Consider the following 21,181-nt stretch of genomic DNA (forward strand, 5'->3'; position numbering starts at 1 on the left):
TCATAAAACTAAACCTGCACCACTTCTCTTCCTATAAACATGTTCATTTGCTTGTTTGTTTCACAAAACTGAACATAATAAACTTTTTGTTAGTGCCAAAATGGAGGGTATTAAATATAATAATAGTCAAATTACTTAAACCCGAAACAATATCTTTTAATAAAATATTATGTATTTTAAAAGGTTAGTTAGCATCAAAGTTACATCTTTTGATTAATATTGATATATTCATGTCCAGGTGGAAAAACAATTGTCATACAAAGGTGGTCCAACATACCTGTTCACTAAAAAACATATGTTAAAACTTTGATCATCACATCAACCTTTTCTTTTAGTACCATTCCAAATTATGTCCTAGTAAAAGAAAACACCAAAAGTTGCTTCATGCAAAAGATGACCAGCTTTCACAAAACTACTTGTCCAACGACTTTTAATCAGTGTTGTAGAACTTGCTAGACGCTAATCGAGCGATGGAATAAAGACTAACAATTAAGCGGATTAAAATTTATATGTAACTTTTTTAAGAGTGAACTGCGGTTATCATCCCTGTGATTTGTCCAAATCTACGGTTTTAGTCCAGTAGTTTCAAATTGTGATTTTCGTCCCTATGGTTTCATTTCACTTGCAATTAAACCCGACCACATTAACCAGTTAAGTCTAGTCCTTAAACCCACCAGCGTGCCCCTCACGTGAGGGGCATTTCTTTCCTTTTCTCCCCAAATACACACCAACGCCTTACATGAGGGGCTTGCGAATTACGATTGGGGTTTTCTGAGGGAGAAAATGGACAATCTTCAACCAATAGACGCGATTTTTACAACCATGATTTTAACACACCATTCACCTATCAGTTAACTATCCCAAACCAAGCAATCAAAACCGAAAACCGCAACTATTACAAACCAAGAAAAGGCTAGTGTTTGAAATATAGCAAGAAACATCATCATCATCATTATATATATATAAATAAATACAACACAAATCTTCTCCATTACTACTAACTTAGCAACATAATCCATAAATATTCAACAACAAAAAAAAAGCCGGAAAATAAACCCATAAAACAAGCAGTAGTAGTTGCAGTAGTAGTTGATATGATATGATATCATAATTTTCTTCCTTTTTTCACCCTATCTCAAGAAAGAAATTACCCTGATAATATTAATACATACACATAGATGACATATAAAAATCACCTTTTTTTCTTTTCTTATATTCATTCATTCATTCACCTTCACACATCAATCAGTTGTCATGGGCTGGCTCATGCAGCACCTGAACCGAGCCTTACGAACCGTGGTCATGATCTCGGTTTCAGCATGTTCCAGCATTCTAACCACCTCTGAGAACGGTGGTCTGACGTCTGAGTTCCCGTCCCAGCAACGGACCATGATTTCACCGAGTACTGGAAGGCAGTCGGGCGGGATGGTGGGGCGGACTCCTTTGTTGACCACTGCAAATGCTGCTTGCACGGCTGTCATGTTTTGGAACGGGAGCATCCCGGTTATTAGCTCCCAGAGAACTATCCCGAAGCTGTACACGTCTACTTTCTGTGTGTAAGGCCTATGCTGAATCATCTCCCTACGATTATACAAGTAGAGACAGTTCTCTAAATGTAAGCATACCAGTCATGTTTATATGTATGTATGTATACATATGTATATTGGATGAGGTTCATCACAAAAGACTAAATTATCGTGAGCACAAAAAAGAACAAACATGAATCGTTTAGTTTTTTCTATATATGTTTATGTTTATGTTATACACACACACACACACAACATTAGAAGATATGTATAAAGATTGCCTTTCAACCATTTTCTTGATTTAAATTTGAAAAATAAATGTTTTATTGTTCTATCTGTTATAGCAAAAAATGTCTTCTGCATGGAAGCATATACAAATGTTTATGTATATGTTGCGAGAAAGCAACTACCAACCTATCATTTTTTTAATTCTTTTAATAATTAAGGTTAGTATTGTAAAAAAAATTAAAAATATGTAGCTCACGAAGTTACATATATGCATCTCATATATGAGGAACATATATGTAGCTTACAAGTTATATATATATAGAGAGAGAAAAGGGTTAAAATAAAAATACATAGTTTTGTAGGAATAACATAAAATTTAGAGTTAGGAAACTATGTAGCATAAATACTAGATCCTAGGAAACTATTTGGTATTTTCAAAACTACCAATCTCAACCACTAGATCATAGATCCAAGGGCTTAGATTTATTCTTACTCTTCCTAGAAAACTATTTCTTTTTATTATAACCCACCCCTATATATATATATGTGTGTGTGTGTGTAACTCACTAACTACATATAGTTTTTTATATTCTTTTATTTTTAGCAAAGATTAATAAGATACAAAAAGAATGAAAAAATAAATTAAAAAAATATCTTTTAAAAGTGATTTTCTGTAAGTTAGTATCTCGTATCTTTATAGTTCTCATGAACCCTTCTATGTGTGTGCGTACGTGTGTGTGTGTGTGTGTGTGTTTTAGCAATTTACATTCTATGGATATATGCATTACTCGAACCGAACCACCCGTTCACTATTCGGGTTGGTAGGGTTAACTGGATTACAGTAAATTTTTAGTATGCAATTATTAAACACTTAACAATTAAAACAATCCTACTAACCTGAAATAAGTTTCACATAACGAAAAAGTTAAAAAACAAATTTAAAAAACACAAGAAAACTTACGGGGCCATCCAACGGTAAGTCCCAGTCTCGGGTGTCATCCCTTCAGTCTGCACTTCAATTCTAGCAACACCAAAGTCCGCAATCTTAATCGACTTATCAGCCGATATCAAAAGATTATCCGACTTCAAATCTCTATGAATCAATCCAAGCGCATGCACATATTCCATCCCTCTAGCAACATCCAACGCCTGCTTAACCGCCAACTTCAACGGCACAGATCGGTTTTGCCGTTTAGTCAAAAACTGCCTAACCGAACCACCCTTCGCATACTCCGTCACAATACACCACACCATCGGTTTCCTACACGCACCAATAAACCTCACAATATTCGGATGCTTTAATGTCGCAAGCATCATAACTTCCTGCTGAAACTGTTGCTCCATAAGTTGACCCCGGTCAACATCATTTTCAGGCTTTTCTAACAGCTTAATAGCAACATCTATACCATTATAAGACCCTTTATACAGCTTCCCAAACGCACCTTGTGCAAAAGCGGGGCCCATACTCAATTTCCTTAAATCAATCGTCCAATCATCAAAATTCTCAAGCCCTTCGGTTGGAAACCGAGGGTCCAACAAAGCTCGAGCCAACGCATCATCACTTAACCCTTGTGAAACTCGACCTCGGTTCACACTTTGTGCGTCCGTGTAATTCTTGGTGCGTTTTAAACCCTGGTGGTTTAATATACGTGTGTGGGACTCGTTGGACCCAACACTACTGTTGTCAAGAGACATTGCAACCGACCCGCCACCGTTGCTCATTTGCAAACTGTTGAAACTGTCGATTGACATGTTTGACCCTTCACCGAGCTTGTGGTAAAACCCTTGTGACAGGTCAATGAAATTATCGTGACCGTTGTTTAGGCCCATCATGCCTGTAAACTTTGGAGCCTCTAACATTATTTTTAACTTTGATTACCCCTTCAGCATGCGTAAAAACTCAAACTTTGACCCGTGCACTGCCCCGTCTAACAAAATACAACACAAAGTCAGAGATCAGTTTTAGTTAGGGGTGAGCAATAACCAAAAAGTTAACCGAAATGAAAACCGATTAACTGAAAACCGACAATCAGTTATCGCTTTTGTTGTACCCTCGGTTCACTGAAATTAACCAAACCGAACCGAACAATTCATACTTTCATGTATTTCATGTTTTATATATTCATTTCATGTATTTAACTATTTATACCTCCTTTTTAAGCAAATAAATTTATCCCAACTTTAGTTTTTGTTATCAACCAAAATTAACCGAACCGGTCCACCAGACAAAAAAAAACTGACAAACTAACCTTATAAACCGAACCGAAAACCGACTAACTAATTAAACAAATTAACCAATGACTTCGGTTTTAGTTTCGGTTTAGGCTAATAACCAAACCATGCACACCGCTATATTCAATATCAAAACATATCACATAATGGTTAACACTTTACAAGATTAAGCAACATATACTAATTCATTAAAATTAAAACTTATTATGTCTAAAACTGCAAATCTAGGGTTAAAAAAAGCTCAAGAATCCTAATTTCAATTTAAACAAAAGCAATCAACTCCAATTAACGATCTTTAAGTCATTAAGAAGCTCAAATTCACAACGCATGAACAAATCAAACCCTTAATTACCAACCACCATCATCAAAACACACCAATTAACTCCATACCCACAAAACCCCCAAATTACAACCAATCAAGCACACACACCAAAACCCCACAAAATCAAAACACTTAAACAAGCTCAAACCCTAAAATGCTTACATTTTTACAGTCAAACGATGCATACGTCAACAATATGCTAAACAATTAGAGTAAAAAAGAGACAAAAGCTTACAGATTGAAATTAGGGTTTGTTTCATGTATTTATAGTTTTATACCTTCATTTCATGTATTTCTTAAAATAAAAAATATAAAATAAAATGCCCAAATTTAGTTTTGGTCATTAACAGATATTAACTGAACCGAAACCAACAAGCTAACCGTATAAACCAAACCGACTAACCGAAAGCCGATTAATTGATACAATAAACTAACCAATGGTTTAAAAAACTAAAAAACATAAACTAATATATTGAATTTATAGCTTATTAAGTCTGATACTGCAAATCTAGACCTCAAAGTTTGAATCTTTTTACATTTTTAGATTAAAAAAACCCTAAATTCAATTTAACAAAAGCAATTAACTCCAATTAATAATCTTTAAATCATTATTAAATCATTACGAATCTCAATTTCACAACGCATGAACAAATCAAACACTTAATCACCAACCACCATCATCAAAACACATCAATTAACTCCATACCCACAAAACCCCCAAATTACAACAATCAAGCACACACACCAAAACCCCACAAAATCAAAACACTTAAACAAGCTCAAACCCTAAAAAGCTTACATTTTTACAGTCAAAGGATGCATACGTCAACAATACGCTAAACAATTAGAGTAAAAAGAGGCGAAAACTTACGAATTGGAACTAGGGTTTTGTTTGTTGATAATCGAATTGACGATTGAGATAGTGATTAGAGAATATTAGAGAAGATCGTGATGATGATGATGATGATAATATTGGGAATGTTGGTGGGTTTGACGCCGACGAAAAGAAGACGATGAAAGTCTAGAGAGAGAAGATGAAGAAGAAAGAAGAAAGAAATGGATGAACAACTGGTCTTCCTTCTCTTGCTTATTTTATTTATATTATTATTATTATTATTTGTTATTTATTAATTATTTTTATTCTTGACAACAGGGCCAGCATCACTACTAGTTTGTTTATATGATTAGTCATTTATTCACAAAATTCCTGTGTTAGTTTTTCTACGTGGCTAGTAGCCGGAACCGGAAGGGAGGTGCGTTTTCGAAACTGATATTAAATTCGGTATTGATTTGTTATTGCCGGTGTTAAATTGGTATCAAGTTTTGATTTGTCGGTATTAATACTGGTACGGTTCGATACGGCACCCGTATTTCTTGAAATTTGCATGAAATACCGGTACCGTATCAAGACTTAACTGAACATTTCAGTACCGGTATGAAAAGGTTGTAATTTTCGGTACCCGTATCGATCTCATTCCTAATTGGTAGTTCAGTGATATTAAATCTTAATTAATGTTCGGCTGTGCATGGTTTGGTTGGATTAGTTTTTGGTTAAAACCGAAACTTTTCCTAATTAATGTTCCTAATTGGGTTCGGTTTCTTTTTATCACTTAAGCTTGAAATTTTTGGACGAAAAAAATTGATACAAAATAATGAATTTTGGTCTAAATCATATTGTTAATAACTAAGTAACTGATTATTATATATTTAGGTTAATATATTTAACTTACATAATATATATTAAATCTTAAAAACCACTTAATATACATAAATGAAACCTATAATTGCGGTTTGTTTTTCGGTTTTTATTAAACAAAAACCTAACCATAAGTTCGATTTTACAAAAATATAAAACTTCAAAACCGTCGGCCTTTGTTTTGATTCATGTTTTTTTTTAGTTTTGAATCGGTTTTTTCTGTATCGTGCACACGCTTTTAGCAATTTGGTTAAGTGTGAATTGGTGGTTAAAGGGATGACTTTAAAGAAAACGATTAATGAATCAAATGTTATGCAAATATGTTTTTTTAACACTTGAAGCTCACTTAAGGCATGTATGAAAATTTGTGGAGATTTTAGTTGGTTAGAACTGATGTTAACTAATCTTAGATTGATCAACTTGGTGAATTTGACCATGTAAATCTCATATACATAAACAAATACATCATTTAGGAAAAGAATTCTTCAGTTTTTGGAAAGAAGAAAAAAAGAATCAAGAAAAAAGTATTTCATATTAATAGTGAGGTTTAAGGAGAGCATACATATAAAATGTGTATTAATAAATGAAGTTCTAGTTATAAATGTAACAATTGCAAAAGTTTGTTTGCATTCATGGTTTGTACCCTTTGCTGTCTTTGTTGTAAGTAAGGAATCCATATTAATCAGTTTTAATATTACTTTTTGGTTATTAGTGGAGTACACATTATATTTAGGGTTTTTTCATGTACTTACACGTTTGTGTTTCTAGGGTTGTAGGTTAGCTAGCTTGGTGTCTCGCTTCTGTCTCTGCACGATGTCTTTACCTTTTATATCTCTTCATCTTTCTGATACAGATTTCACCTTGGATAATCGTTCGTATTCCTCACACTAGTAAGTTTGATCAAAACTTTGTGTTTGGTCACTTTTATAAGGCCTTGGCATACTTGTTAAATTAAATCATGTACATTAGTGTTATTCGTTACTAGCAGGTCACACGATACGCGTGAACCCGATAACTAGCCAAGAGGGCAGATGGTGATATCAGAAAAGAGCCCCTAACCATAGATGTTGATATTCTTTGCAAGCATAGCTTAAGTATGTGATGCATCAAATTACTTATGTTTGAAATTTTCTTGTTTAAAATTTTGAAATTTTCTTGTGTAAAATGAAGTAAATATATACTTGAGAAAGGGTTAGAAATTTTATGCTTGAAATTTATTTTAAATAAAAAAAAAATGTAGACCAAGTCACCAAAGAGTTATAGGGCCACCATAGATTTAAGCCCATGAAGAACTTAAATTCAAGTTGTCCTGTGCTGAAAATAGTCATTGTATGCTTACGGTAGGTTGACCATAAGTCTATGGTGGACCAAACATCCAATTTTTAAAGTTCACAATAATGTGTTGGTTTTTAGTTTTAGAGTAAACTATACGATTGATCTTGTGGTATGTTCATATTACAAATTTGACTCTTTTTAAAAAAGCCAATGTATAAGGTCGCTATTGTTTATTAAACCGTCACAAGACTGATCCTGTTTAAAATTGGGTAAATGTTTTTAATTAAGTTTAAAGTAGATAGAGTTAATCTTATGAATCGACTTATCCATGATGTTATTATTTGTGTAATCACGGTGAGCCCATCGCTGACCACTATTATCACAAAGCATCACTTCGTAGTATTAATAACCTTTCAGCTATTAGGAGTTTGTACGAACACTTGGACACTTAAATTGGAACTTAGACCATTGCTTAACCCAAACTGATATGTTAGGTGCAAAACTTACAATTTTCACACTTTGGTCATTTTCGATTACGCATTTCACACTTTAATAGGTACAGGTGATTAATTAAAATAGTGATTGATCAATTATACTAGGCATTTTACTAAATTCGGAATTTTACCTAAGTCATGTTTAAAAGGAGTAATTTACTCTTGTTGAAAAGGTGAAAGTATATAAAGCGTAAGTTTTTATTTTATTACATAAGAAATAGTATCGTTTAAGATAAGCATTCAACCAATCAATGATATAACAACCTTCATAAAACAGAAACTTATTTAATGAATGCTTATGGATTGTTTTGTCTTGTCGTTCAATTTAGATAAATTGATTAACGAAACATATTTATGATGATAAGCAGATTCACACATTGTTTATCATACGTGTAAACACAAGATGTAATATGATTATGTTATTTATTAATGATGTACCTCCAGACTAGTTTAGATAAAACCCAATTGTATGGACATGTCTTATCAGTTATCCAGACTTACATAGGTCACTAATTGACAAGAGATAGCTTAAGTAAAGATATCGGTCGTACTTACTACATAATTGTCATAAATTATCCAACCAATACTTATAATAAATATCATCTTAATAGGTAAGCTCATACCATACCCTCATTAAGTTACTTGTATTCGTACATTTATTGATAGCTTAATTACCCGAAATATCAATTCGGTAAGATAAAAGGTATAAATGAAATATAAAATTTAATTAAAATAACTAATATTTTAATCTTACTTAATTTAAACTAAATATGGATAATCTATCAACTGGTTTGTAGTTCAATCAAAACAAAGTGTTAGATACGGTGAAATCTTTTGCAAGTTGCGAAGGCTAAGTTCCATTGTGGCATAATATATAGGAGCTAGGGTGTGTAAGTTTGACGGTAAAAGAACACAATGATCTAAAATAATAAACAAACTATATAAAAGCTTTTAAGGATAAAAAACTTTTAGGAGTTCTGGATAAGTTTTCTTCACATTTTCTTTTTTCACATTATATCGATATCCAAAATACCATTCGCTTATTCGAATTATTGATCTCCTCATTTCATACATCTAAACTACAAGAAAATCACATATTCAATATTCCACTGTCCCCATTGTTGCAAAAATCATAAATTACTAATAAGGTTGACCCTTCCGGTTGACCTGGTTATTTAGGTAGAAACTTTTTAAATAATTTGACCCTCTACGGTGAGTCGTGTTGTAGGATAGTCAAACTGAAGTAAGAAGGATGAAGGAGTAATATAAGAGTTCTCTTGAACGGCATCCGGCAACTATTTCATTGCTTTGTATGGAGAGAAGAACTGAAAGTTTTGTTTATGTTTGGGCTTTTTATTTAAAAAAGAAAACAAGCCCACTATTCAAAGTTTATAACCCAACATTTTTAAGGAAAAATAATTACCCGGATTAATATTTGAACCTGATTGCCCAAGGATTATTTGGTACTTATAGTTTCATCGTCAAAACACTAGTAAATTGTTAGACGTAATCTCTAAATAAATTTAATATTGTGCATTATTGTTTGATTACACTACTAAATTTATTTGGTTAGATTTTATTATTTTGTATAATATATCTTTTTATCATTTTCTCATTATAGTTAAGTAGTTTATTTAATTTCCTCATATATAGTTTTATAAATTTATTACTTTATTGAATTTTTGTTATTTTAAAGAAATCATGTATTTAAATCATGCATATTAGCAGTTTTGAAAATGATACAAACAAATAACACGATTTTATAGTTATTTTAGATATGAGACCTAGTCGGAACTACATGTCGAGGCTCCTGTTCTAATTAGTTAAAATCATTCGGTAACGGAGTAATATAAATGCTAACTAATGTTAGAAAAAATATATTCTATAACGACCCTCCTGTTGTATGGTTCTGGTTCCGCCACTGGTCGCAACGCTCAGATTTTACCAGCGACCAAGTTTTACCAACATATTTTTAGTTTAGGTACCGTAAAGAAAGTAATCAAAACCGACCGAATCGGCGTCGATTCATCGCCACAACACTCGGTTTTTACCAACACCATTGGTTTTACCGACTGAATAAACGCCATTTCGAATATTTAGTTTGTTATATGTAAATTTGATGAGTTTATTTTTGGGTTTTAACGCTTAGGTTTTACCAATATTGTTTATACGGTACCATTACGAACGTAAACGAAACCGACCTGCCCGGCACAACACGCCAGGGAAAAAACTAGTTTTATTATAAAAAAAAATTATAAAGACACTAAACTTTAATTTACCAATATTTAATAGTATCATTATCTAGTAATGAAACTCTTTAAACCATATACTTGGTAAAACGAGATATAAGATCTTGGGGGTATATTTAAGTCTTTTTAATGTCGTGGGCGTTAAAGTTACTTTGGCAAAGGTTAGTCAGTGGGACATCACTTCCTTCATAGGTCAAAAGACGTTAAAAACAAGCTGAGTTGAAGTGTTAACGGATTTTAAAATCTTCTACACTCACACACTATAATTCAAGAACATTTTTTAAATTAAATTGAGGAGAGTTAAACAGGGTTACACCATCATCATCATCGTACTCAGTATATCCCACCAATAGCAAAGCTATAGTAGGGTCTGAGGAGGGTAAGATGTAGACAGCCTTACCTCTACCCCATAAGGATAGAGAGGCTGCTTCCGGTGAGACCCCCGCTCGATAGTAGTTTTGCATCAAGCCTTGGACATAAGGCACATAGCACTCAATCATCGGGACACCGGCTGATCGGTGCATGTACCCTTGTCTTTCGGCTATCAACGCCACTACATGATGCCTGATTAACCGTCCGTCACTTTTAACGTTATTTTCACAAGATTAGTAAAATAACGTCAAAATTAGTGCAATTTCACTTTTGCCCACCCGAGGGTTCACACATATATACATCATATGTGCGCACCGCAAGCAGGGCTAACACCATTTCCTTTATATTAGACTATGTATGTAATTCAAGATCATCTTTGTTGAATGATCTTTACCTCGAATATTTTGAAATCCTCCATCTATTCCCTTTTATTTTCTCGACACACATAAGTTGCTCGTCGTTTCCCTTTACTCTTCCCCGACGAATGTAGTGGCTCACTCAAGGGTTCCTCTTCCTCTGTGTCATTGAGAATGACAACGAGTGTCCAAAAACCTGAACTGTAATCGTTTAACGATTGTGTTTGGTACACTTTGAAAATTGATTCCTCACCGGCACCCATTTTGGAGAATTCCTTGCCAATTCTTAAACCGCTGAAAGAGTGAGCACATAGTAATCTTGAAGGTACCGGGTATTAGCCAACTTGAAAATGCCGTCTTTATTTGAACATCTTCTATCAACCAAATCTTCGCGTTCTTGACCTATCATCTTTTACATTACAAAGTTTAGGGACCCAAAACCCCTCTTAGGGCCGGCTCCAAGAACGTAAAAAACACTCAAGAATGCTACATCTCTTACCAAAAAAAAAAAAAAAAAAAGCTCTTTTAGGTGATCTAAGACAAGATGATTAACATGAGGTGAAATAATCAGATAAATAATTCAAATAATACAATAAACATATCCATATGTTACACTACAAAGTATATGATCCCAAAATGCAACTTCATAAACACATATATATGTATTTATATCTATGGTAACACCTTCCTATCCAAAACACCAGGAACTTGAGGTGAAAAATAAGGCAGTTGCAATTTCAACACCCTCAAATCTTCCGATAAACGCATAAAGCTCGAGTTTCTAGCCAAAACATCGGCCGACACCTCTTTCCTCTCGACCATACCCCTCGAGTACTGCTCAAACTTTTCAATATTCGCCCACAAACCCGCAAGCACCCGAGGGTCACTCTCACACTTAACACTCTCTACCCAGTTTGAAGCCTCCTCTACTTTCGCCCAAAAACACGAGTCTTGTGTTACACTCGCAAACTTACTCCTATTCCTATTACAGTTATCGTTTTCACCATATATGTCGCGTTCCCTCCACCATTTATCAAAGATTTCATACCTTCGTTCTCGCCCGTGTTTCAAATAATGTCCTTTTTTACGATGATCCCCCTTGCGATAATATTCAGCAATGTCGAGTGGCTCGACGAGGAGCTTATAGGATTGTGACGCGTACACCCATTTGGCTCGTTTGTGGAAGTCGTGAGGGAGTTGATTCTTTTCTATCATGTCGATAACGTTGTTCCAAAACTTACCAAGTTTCACGCAGTTAATGAGAACTTTGAAGTTTCGTTTAGACACGTCTCTTAACTTGAACGCATCATAGTATCCGAGCTTGTCGTCGGATTTGTCACACAAGGCTTTGTACCACTCGATTTGTGCTCGTAGTGGTGCAATCTTTGATAAACCGATAGCTAACCCTGCGCTATTGAGGTTCGGTGTACGCCCTATTCGTCTAGCTCCCCTTAGGCAATCTTTGATGGGCTTAACCATGTGTTCCTATTAACAAAAGTTAATAATAATTATAAGAGTAAATTGCGGTTTTCATCCCTGTGGCTTGTCCAAATCTGCGGCCTTAGTCCAATGGTTTCAAATCTGCGATTTTCGTCCCTGTGGTTTTATTTCACTTGCAATTATACCCGACCTCACTAACCCCGTTAAGTCTAGTCGTGAAACCCATCGGTGTGTCCCTCATATGAGGGGTAGTTTTGTCTATTTTTTCTCCCCAAATACACCTTAGCCCCTCACGCAAGGGGGCTTGCGAATTTGGGGAGAAAAAAAGACAAAACTACCCCTCATGTGAGGCACGCTGATGGGTTTAACGACCAGAATTAACGGGGTTGGTGAGGTCGGGTTTAATTGCAAGTGAAATAAAACCACAGGGACGAAAATCGCAGATTTGAAACTATTGGACTAAAACCGCAGATTTGGAAAAACCGCAAGGACGAACACCGCAGTTTACTCTAATTATAATTTGTATTAGTATTAGTAAACCCTAAACCGTAAACCATAAACCGATACTGATCATACTTACTTGACCGGCAGAAACTGACTGCGAGGCTAGTGTGAGTCCGGCTTCATAAGTGTTGGATTCACATAACTCATCTTCGGTTCGGTTCAAGTATTGTAAACTAATCTTTTCGACGTAACTTTCATACTCAAGGTGATCATTAATACTCGAGCTAGGAGAGCCCGACGCAAACGTCAAATGAAGCATTCTAACTATGGCAACAACGTCATCAACACAAACCGCTCCATCACTCGAGCAAAACATGAAATTCCCAAAAGGTGTAAACGAATTCATAACAACCTCCGACGATCGGGCAGTGGCCTCGACATAGCCAAGTACAAAACGAAACAACTCGGATTTCTCGTGGTCCGTGAGTTGGATCCCGAGATCACGAATAAAGAAAGGGGAGTTCATGGTTAAGTGCCAGGACTTTAACATGGTGTGAAGGTGGGTGGTGATGGGGGCTAATGGTGCTAATAATAACCGCGGCATTATGTCGAACTTTGATACAATGTGACAGAAATTGCCGCCCCATCGTTGCCTGTGGATGGCTTTCGAGAGTGGTTCGTTACCGATTAATGGTGACCCGTAGGTGAAGCAGATTACTGAGGGTGGAGATGATATTGATTGGTAATATGATAACAGCCAAAGTGACGACAGCGCAGCCACCGCGCCACCGATGGAGTGGCCGGTGAACACTACTGGTTGTTGCTTCTTCTTGATTTCAAACATCTGCAAAATCAACAAACAGAAATAACTAAATTTAAACAGATATAATTTATCAAACTGGCAAACAAACAATAGCAATAGTAATTTAATGACTATCCTAATACTTAAATTTATGGTGCAAACAAGCCGAGCCACTCGTTAAAAACATGAATCGAGCTGAGCTTAAACGATCCCGGGCTCAAGCTTAAAAATGAGCTTGTTTAACAAACGACCCCGAGTCTGGCCTTCACTTGTCAAGCTCAAGCCAAAGCTCAAGCTTAAAAATGAGTTTGTATAATAAACGAGCCCGACCGTGAACTTCACTTGTCGAGCTTGAGCCGACTCACAAGCCTAAACGAACCTATTATTTATCTAATTTTATTACTAATATATTAAATATATATTTTTATAATAATTATCATTATTATATATAATTACAATAAAAATAACCAATTAATATGAATTATTTTTTTTATTATTTTTTTCATTTTAATCATTATCGTCTTTAAGCATACTCAAAACGATTACAATAAAGTGGCAGGCAAACGTGCAGCAAGTTGCGCCTCAACCCCCTTTTGAATAACAAAGCCAATCATACTAAAACGAAGGTTTAGGACCAAGGAGCTGAAAAAATACCATGCACGACACGTTGAACCCTAGGAATTATGTTACATATAATAGATAACTATTATACTCACAAAAAATAGGTATAAATATTAGTAAACAAAATCAATGAATAATAAACAAGTCGAGCCCGAGCCAAGCTCAACTACTCATGAGCCAATCTCGAACTTTAGAAATAGAGCCTCGAGTTTGTAAAACTACTAACTATCCGAGCTCGAGCCTAAACGAACTCAGACTCGGCTCGATTCGTTTGCACCCCTAATTTAAACTATCATAAAAACTAACTAAGAAACATGGTTAAAAAGGATTAATTAATAATACATCAAACAATAATAATAATAATAATAATAATAATAACTAATAAACTCAACTAATTATAAAAATATAAACAAACCTGATTTTGAAAAACAGGTGTACGATAAATATTCAAAAACAACTGAAGCAAACCAGCATCCACCATAACAATATTATTATTATTATTATTATTATTATCACCACCACCACCACCACTCTGTTTCTCCACAGCCGAAAACATCCCACCGTCGTACACCGGCGAGACTCCGGCAACCGACAAAGGCACCATCGTCCCACAAAACGGTTCCAATCCATCAAGCGATTGAACCCCAGAAAACGCAACATAACTAACACCACCCACTTCATCGACCAAGAACCCTTGAGCCGCCATCACGTTGGCTCGTGCACAGAGCTTCCATGACTCGGTCAACATAGGCGTTGACCCCAGAAACCTCGCCTGCATCTCACTGGTCTCGAACCTGTAAATTGGAGAGAGAAAAAAAAGATAATATTATTGCACGCCAGGTGTTCGACGAAATTTCGCAGTGAGTTTTTTTTAATAAATTAGTGAAATAAGTGAAGAAAGAAGATGGGTGTTGGGAAATTACGATGAAGCTTCGGATTCCATTGTCAATATGCGTTTGATTTCGTTATGTTGATATTGAAATTGGAAGAATTTGATGGGTTTTGATTGAATTTTAGTGAAATGGTGTGCAACAAAGTCTTATATTGGGTGGCTTTAGTTGAATTGAGTTGGGTCTACTGCAGGGTCAGCTGATCAACAGTTCCTTTGATTACTTTGAGCTCAAATGTTTTCTTCTAATTATTGGTTGGTTTTAAGATCACAGTGGAGTGGTAAAAGCGAGACTTATGAAATAGGTTTGATTAATTTCCTCATAGGGGTGTGCGTTGTGCTTCGGTGCAGTTTCGGCTAAAACCAAATTGGAAATCAAAACTTTGGTTTTTAGCGGTTACGGTTTTTTAAGTTTCGGTTTTTCGGTTTTCGTTTCGGTTCGGTTTTTGCCATCCGAGCTTGAAAAATTTAGGCCGAAAAAAAAGTTGGCAAAATAATAAATAATTTAGGTATAAACAATTTTGTCAATTGTAAAATAATAGACTATTATATATTTGACCAAAAGTGTTTGAGCTAAATATTTATTAAATTCTTATAAAAAGCTCCCTCCGTCCCATTATTAGTGTCCAAGTTTCAAAAACACAAAGTTTTAGGTGGATTGAATGATTACTTTTTTTTTCTTACCAAATGACAATAATGTCATTGAAAAGTGGGTCCATCAATATTGTTTATTAATGTTAGTTGTGCGTGTTTAAAGGTATACTTGGAAATTAGTTAATAAATTTTGAAAATGGACGCTTATAATGAGACAAATAAAAAATGAAATATGGACACTTATAATGGGACGGAGGGAGTACTAAATATAAAATATACAAAAACCAAAATTTAAAAATTTGGTTCGGTTCAGTTTTTTTCGATTTTTATTACATGGATAACCAAAACCGAAAAACCGAACCGTTAGTTCGGTTTGAACAAAAACATAAAACCAAACCGCCAATTTTTTTTTTGGTTTGGATTTTTTGGTTTTTCGGTTTTGGATCGGTTTTTTTGGTTTCTTACACACCCCCACCACATCATTTAGATTCAGCGGCAACGGATGCTAATGAGAGGTGACGCTCACTAGTTGGATCCTTGAATTGAACGTGTCGTATCTCACCGTACTATCATGCATTCGGGCGAGTGATTGATGGTGGATTGGTAAGGGAGAGACTCGAGGCTTTATGTAACCGATGTTCGATTCTTGTCCCCCAACATTTGGTTTCAGTAGCATCAGGGTGATGATGGTACACTAGGCGAGTAAATAGTGTTCACGATATTTCTGTGCATTCTGACGAGCGTTCATAGGCGTTGGCTTTAAGGGAAGGTTTTCATTGGATCAAAATGCGAGTGTGTACTGATGTGAGAATTAAGTCAATAGTCAATTTAAAGGGTTCTTTGACTGTTTAAAAAAACTAATTATTGATTTTTTGAATGTATGTGAGTGAGATTTACAATCTAATTATGGGTGATTTTACCTTAATTTTTGTTAAAGTGGGTGAGGCAGGCTCTCATAGGGGTTTAAATTTTAATTTCACCATATATTTATTTTGGTTCTTGTATATTATATGGATTTTTTTAAAGAAATTTAATTTGGAGACTCATATTTTTTACTCATTTTGTGCCCCAGAGTTTTGATGATTGAATGTTACGAAGTTGACACAAATTAGAACATATGAGTTTCTTTTAGTGTACGTTGTTACGATAGAAAACTAAAAAACATATTTATTGCATATCTTAGAGGTTATGTTTGTTAGATTAGTGGCGAAGCTTGGACGAAAACATTATAGGAGAGACTCAAATGTATGAAATTTTTCATAAACGAAGGGGGTCTCAAATTTTCGGCCGAAAACTAGTAAATTTATACTACGCATACAAATTTTCGAGGAAAAGACGGGTTAAGTTATACTACTACGCAAAAAAACAGGGGCCACCCCTGGCCCTCACTATGCATCGTCCCCGTGTTAGATGATATCTTGAAAATTTCTTTTGTGTATGGTTAAATCGGGACTTTACGTTGTCACTTGTTTCCATTTTTTTTGTCTTCTTGTGTTCGGAAATGGTATTAGGCTCCAGTTGTGTATGGGTAATGGAATCGAGTGTGGGTGTAGATTGGTTGATGTGTGGTAGATTTCAATTAAATTGTTGAATGACTCACTTTGGTCAATTTAAAATTGGGGCCGTAACAAGAGTTTGGGTTAAATTGTTTTGGGTCGTTTGGGTTGAATTCGTGCTTTTCGACGAAACAAGTTGTTTTGATTGAATGGATTCATGTTTGGAAGAATGGCGTGTTGAGAAGAGGTAGAAATATATAGAGATGTTGAAGATTGAATGAAAATTGGGAGAAAATGGGTTAATTTATAGGTATATTAATTGTTGTTAATCCTAACTATCGTCTTTTGGTCGTTGTCGGTCCTAGCTAACGAATTGGCTCCTGACGCTCCAAACTTTTAACATATTTATTCCCAACGGTCGGTGACTAACAGAATCCTAACGTCGTTAGTTGTAGGTCGCCGAAAAAACATTTTCGTCCCAAATATCTTTGTAACTTTGTACCGGACCTTTAGAACATTTTTCTAGCAAAAGCCCCAATTATTAAGGTCGCCGAAACGACAGAACCATCATCGGAATCGGGTGATGGTGCTCACGTGGTGGTGGTTGGTTGGTGGTGAGTCAATTGGTTGTGGCAGCGGTGTTCAGGTGGCGTTTTCCGAGGGGAAATGTGAGTTTTCCGGCCATAAATGTTTTTTCCGATGATCTGCAACTGACGACACTAAAATTCTGTTAGTCATGGACCGTTGGGAGCAAATACATTAAAAGTTGGGACCGTCATGAGCCAATTCGTTAGTTGGGAATGGCATTGACCAAATTGTGATAGTTTGGATTAATAAAAACAATATACTTAATTTATAAGGTAGTTTTATTTGTTTTTGCTTCCTTTTTATAACAAAAAGCTAACTCTATATTTTTACAAAGAAATCGTCCCACAAACGGCCATCAACTCTACCTCACACTCGTTGCTTCTCCCACAAACCCATCAGCCATGCCCGTAGAAAAGGGACGGTGACACCTGTGGCGTCTACGTGATAGGGTCAACCACGTCCAAACCTATATCGTAACGCATCGTCTAAGATTTTTTCTTCAGTTACTTAATAATAATATATACACATTCAATGTATTAAATTAAAATATTAGGAATGACGTATAGCCTATAGTTTACTTTTTTACCAAACCATTTTAGTTTATTATCAAATTTAAAAACGAATCATTTCATACGTAATATATAGTGATAATGATACTAGCAAGTACAACTATGATAAAGAAATAAAAATAGAATAAACAAACATCGTCAATAAAATGGGTATAATTCATTTCATAAATTATTCAAACTGTATAATCTTGATTAAAAACTTTCAAGACTTATTTAATAACTACATACATTACATTACCAATCATATAGTTTGGTCATACCACCCGGACCAATATGAGCCCCTATATAAAAGCCATCCTCTTTAACTAACCAGAAGCATTTTCGTCCTATGTGAATTTTCCAATTTGAGCAATATTTGTTAGCTGTATCAACATCGAAAACATCAAAAGATGCAGTCTTTGAGTTCCAACGAAAATGAGCATAAAATAAAGTGCCAATGCCTCGACAAAAGCTCCAATTTTCATTGTTGTTTAGTGCAAGTGTATGAAACCCAAGATCATCGTCACCGGATTGTACACGAACTGTGATAGGATCTTTAATTCCATTGTAGATAAAAATGCTCCAGTAATTAAGAAAACAAATCTTTTTTGATGTGTGAGATGTCGAGGTTGTTATTGGATTTTTTTGTTATCGGAAAGGCATTTGTTGTGTTAACAAGGTAAATGAACAAGAAAAACAAACTCTTCATGATTATCGGTTTTGTATTGGTATATGAGCATAAGAAATCAAATCCATTATATAGACAAAAAAAAATTGGCTTAATACATTTTAAAGAAATAACATTTCAAAAATGGTAAGAGTACAAAGATAAATAGTATTTCTTAAAGTATAGTATTTATATTAACTTTTTAAGGAAAACGTATTATTAGTAATTATAAAGATATTAAATTCCTATTTTATAAAAGCATGTAAACAGTATATGGAAATAACGCATTTTATTTAGCAATTTAATCACTTTCTTGTACATCATAAATTTAGCGTTCACCATATTGTCGTGCATTCTGACGAGTGTTTATGAACGTTGGTTTTAGGTGAGGGTTTTTCTCGGATCGAAATGCGAATATATACTGATATGGTGAATTAAGTAGGTAGTTAATTCGAAGGGTTCATTGACCGTTAAAAAAATAATTTAATTATTGATTTTTTGATAGTATGTGAGTGAGATTTTCAATCCAATTATGAGTGATTTTGCCTTAATTTTTGTTAAGAGTTGGGGGGGGGGGGTAGTCGCTAGGACCCGCTCTCACTTTACTAGTGAGAGGTAGGAGGTTCAAACCTTACTATCACCAATTTATATGGGAGATATAAGGAATGACCCTGGCTTGCCAGGGTTCGAGTCCTGATCTCACCCGGTTTTAACGGCACCTCAATGTTGTGCCGTTTGGCGGGCGTGAGGGTCGGGTTTCATCCGGGGAATCCCTTATACGATGCGAACTTGCGGAAGATCTAAAACAATGGTATATAGTGTTAAGACAATGAAAGATAAGATGATTAAATGTTATGAGTAGTTGACACAAATTAGAGGATGTGAGTTTCTTTTAGGCTGTGCGTAGTGGAGGGGTTACAAATTGGGGCGTTTTGCGCCGTATGACGCCCAGTCAGCAAATGGTAGGAATTTGTTTTTTGGGTGTAATGGTGTAGGGCTACAAATAGTTATATATATATATATATATATATATATATATATATATATGTGTGTGTGTGTGTGTGTGTATTACATACACACATAATAATATAATAATAACAAAATCTTTCCCCTTCCAGGCGACAAATACCCTAAGCCCCAGCCACGTTTCACCCCAATTTCTCCCAGGGGGCGGTGTTCCCCCTTAATTTCGTCCCAATTTCGCCCACTACGTTTAGTCTTAGTGGTTGTTACGATTATGATAGAAAACTAAAAAACATATTTATTGCATATCTTAGAGGTTGCATGTTTGTTAGATCAGTGGCAAAGCTTTGACGAAAACACCGGTATGGGCTCAAATTTTCAGCCGAAAACTAGTAGATTTACACTACGAAACAAATTTTTGAGGAAATGACGGGTTAGTTTACACTACTGTGCAAAAAAAAAAAACAAGGGCCATCCCTGGCCCTCGCTATGCTTCGTCCCCGTGTTAGATGATATCTTCAAAATTTCTTTTGTGTATGGTTTAATCGGGACTTTATGTTGTTGCTTGTTTCCATTTTTTTCTTTTTTTTCTTCTTCTGTTCGGAAATGGTAGGCGCTCGAGTTGTGTATAGGTAATGCAATCGGTTGTGGGTGTAGATTGGTTGATGTGTGGTAGATTTCAATTTATGAAATTGTTGAATGATATACTTGGGTCGGGTTAAAATCGGGGGCATAACAAGAGTTTGGGTTAAATTGTTTTGGGTCATTTGGGTTGAATTGGTGCTTTTCAACGAAACTAGTTGTTTTGATTGAATGGATCCATGTTTGGAAGAATGACGTGTTTGACAAGAGGTAGAAATATATAGAGATGTTGAAGATTGGATGAAAATTGAGAGAAAATGCATTAATTTATAAAATAAATTATTTTTACAAAAACTAATAACTCTATATTTTTACAAATAAATCATGCCATAACGGTCATCAACTCTACCTCACACTCGTTGCCTCTCCCACAAACCCATCAGCCATGCCCATGGAATAGAGACGGTGTTTCACACCTATGGTGTCTATGTGTTAGGGTCAACCAAGCCCAAACCCATATCATAACACATAGCTTAAGATTTTTTCTTTGGTAATGATACATACACATTCAACGTATTAAATTAAAATATTAGGAATGGCGTATACCCTATACTTTACATTTTTACCAAACCATTTTAGTTTATTATCAAATTTTAAAATGAACCATTTCATACGTAATATATGAAGTGATAAACTGATAATGACACTAACAAGTAAAACTATGATAAATAAATAAAAATAGAAAAAAAAAACATCTGGCAATAAAAAGGTTATATAACCACTTTGGGCTAGCTCAG

General features: G+C 35.0%; 2 protein-coding genes across 3 annotated transcripts; both read right to left on the reverse strand.

Moving 5' to 3' along the window:
• Nucleotides 1–963: 963 nt before the first annotated feature.
• LOC143551868 (serine/threonine-protein kinase STY13-like) lies at nt 964–5,408 on the reverse strand. Of its 2 annotated transcripts, none has more exons than XM_077042214.1 (3): nt 5,180–5,408; nt 2,716–3,682; nt 964–1,581 (listed from the first exon to the last, which is right to left on the reverse strand). In XM_077042214.1, the coding sequence occupies exons 2-3, from the start codon at nt 3,612–3,614 to the stop codon at nt 1,242–1,244; spliced, it is 1,239 nt and encodes a 412-aa protein (XP_076898329.1). In that variant the 5' UTR covers nt 3,615–3,682; nt 5,180–5,408; the 3' UTR covers nt 964–1,241. The 2 variants fall into 2 exon arrangements, with proteins under 2 accessions (XP_076898329.1, XP_076898330.1); XM_077042215.1 differs by having other exon boundaries at nt 1,454–1,577; nt 2,712–3,682.
• A 5,906-nt stretch (nt 5,409–11,314) lies between these two features.
• On the reverse strand, nt 11,315–15,168 carry LOC143551870 (lipase-like PAD4). The gene is made up of 4 exons (XM_077042216.1): nt 14,981–15,168; nt 14,473–14,851; nt 12,771–13,478; nt 11,315–12,235 (listed from the first exon to the last, which is right to left on the reverse strand). The coding sequence occupies exons 1-4, from the start codon at nt 14,998–15,000 to the stop codon at nt 11,423–11,425; spliced, it is 1,920 nt and encodes a 639-aa protein (XP_076898331.1). The 5' UTR covers nt 15,001–15,168; the 3' UTR covers nt 11,315–11,422.
• Between the last annotated feature and the right edge of the window lie 6,013 nt (nt 15,169–21,181).

This window comes from Bidens hawaiensis, unplaced genomic scaffold, assembly GCF_021521415.1.
Source record: "Bidens hawaiensis isolate Kalapana, Puna unplaced genomic scaffold, B.hawaiensis_p1.1 tig00016672_1, whole genome shotgun sequence".
In the NCBI taxonomy this organism is placed as follows: Eukaryota; Viridiplantae; Streptophyta; class Magnoliopsida; order Asterales; family Asteraceae; genus Bidens; species Bidens hawaiensis.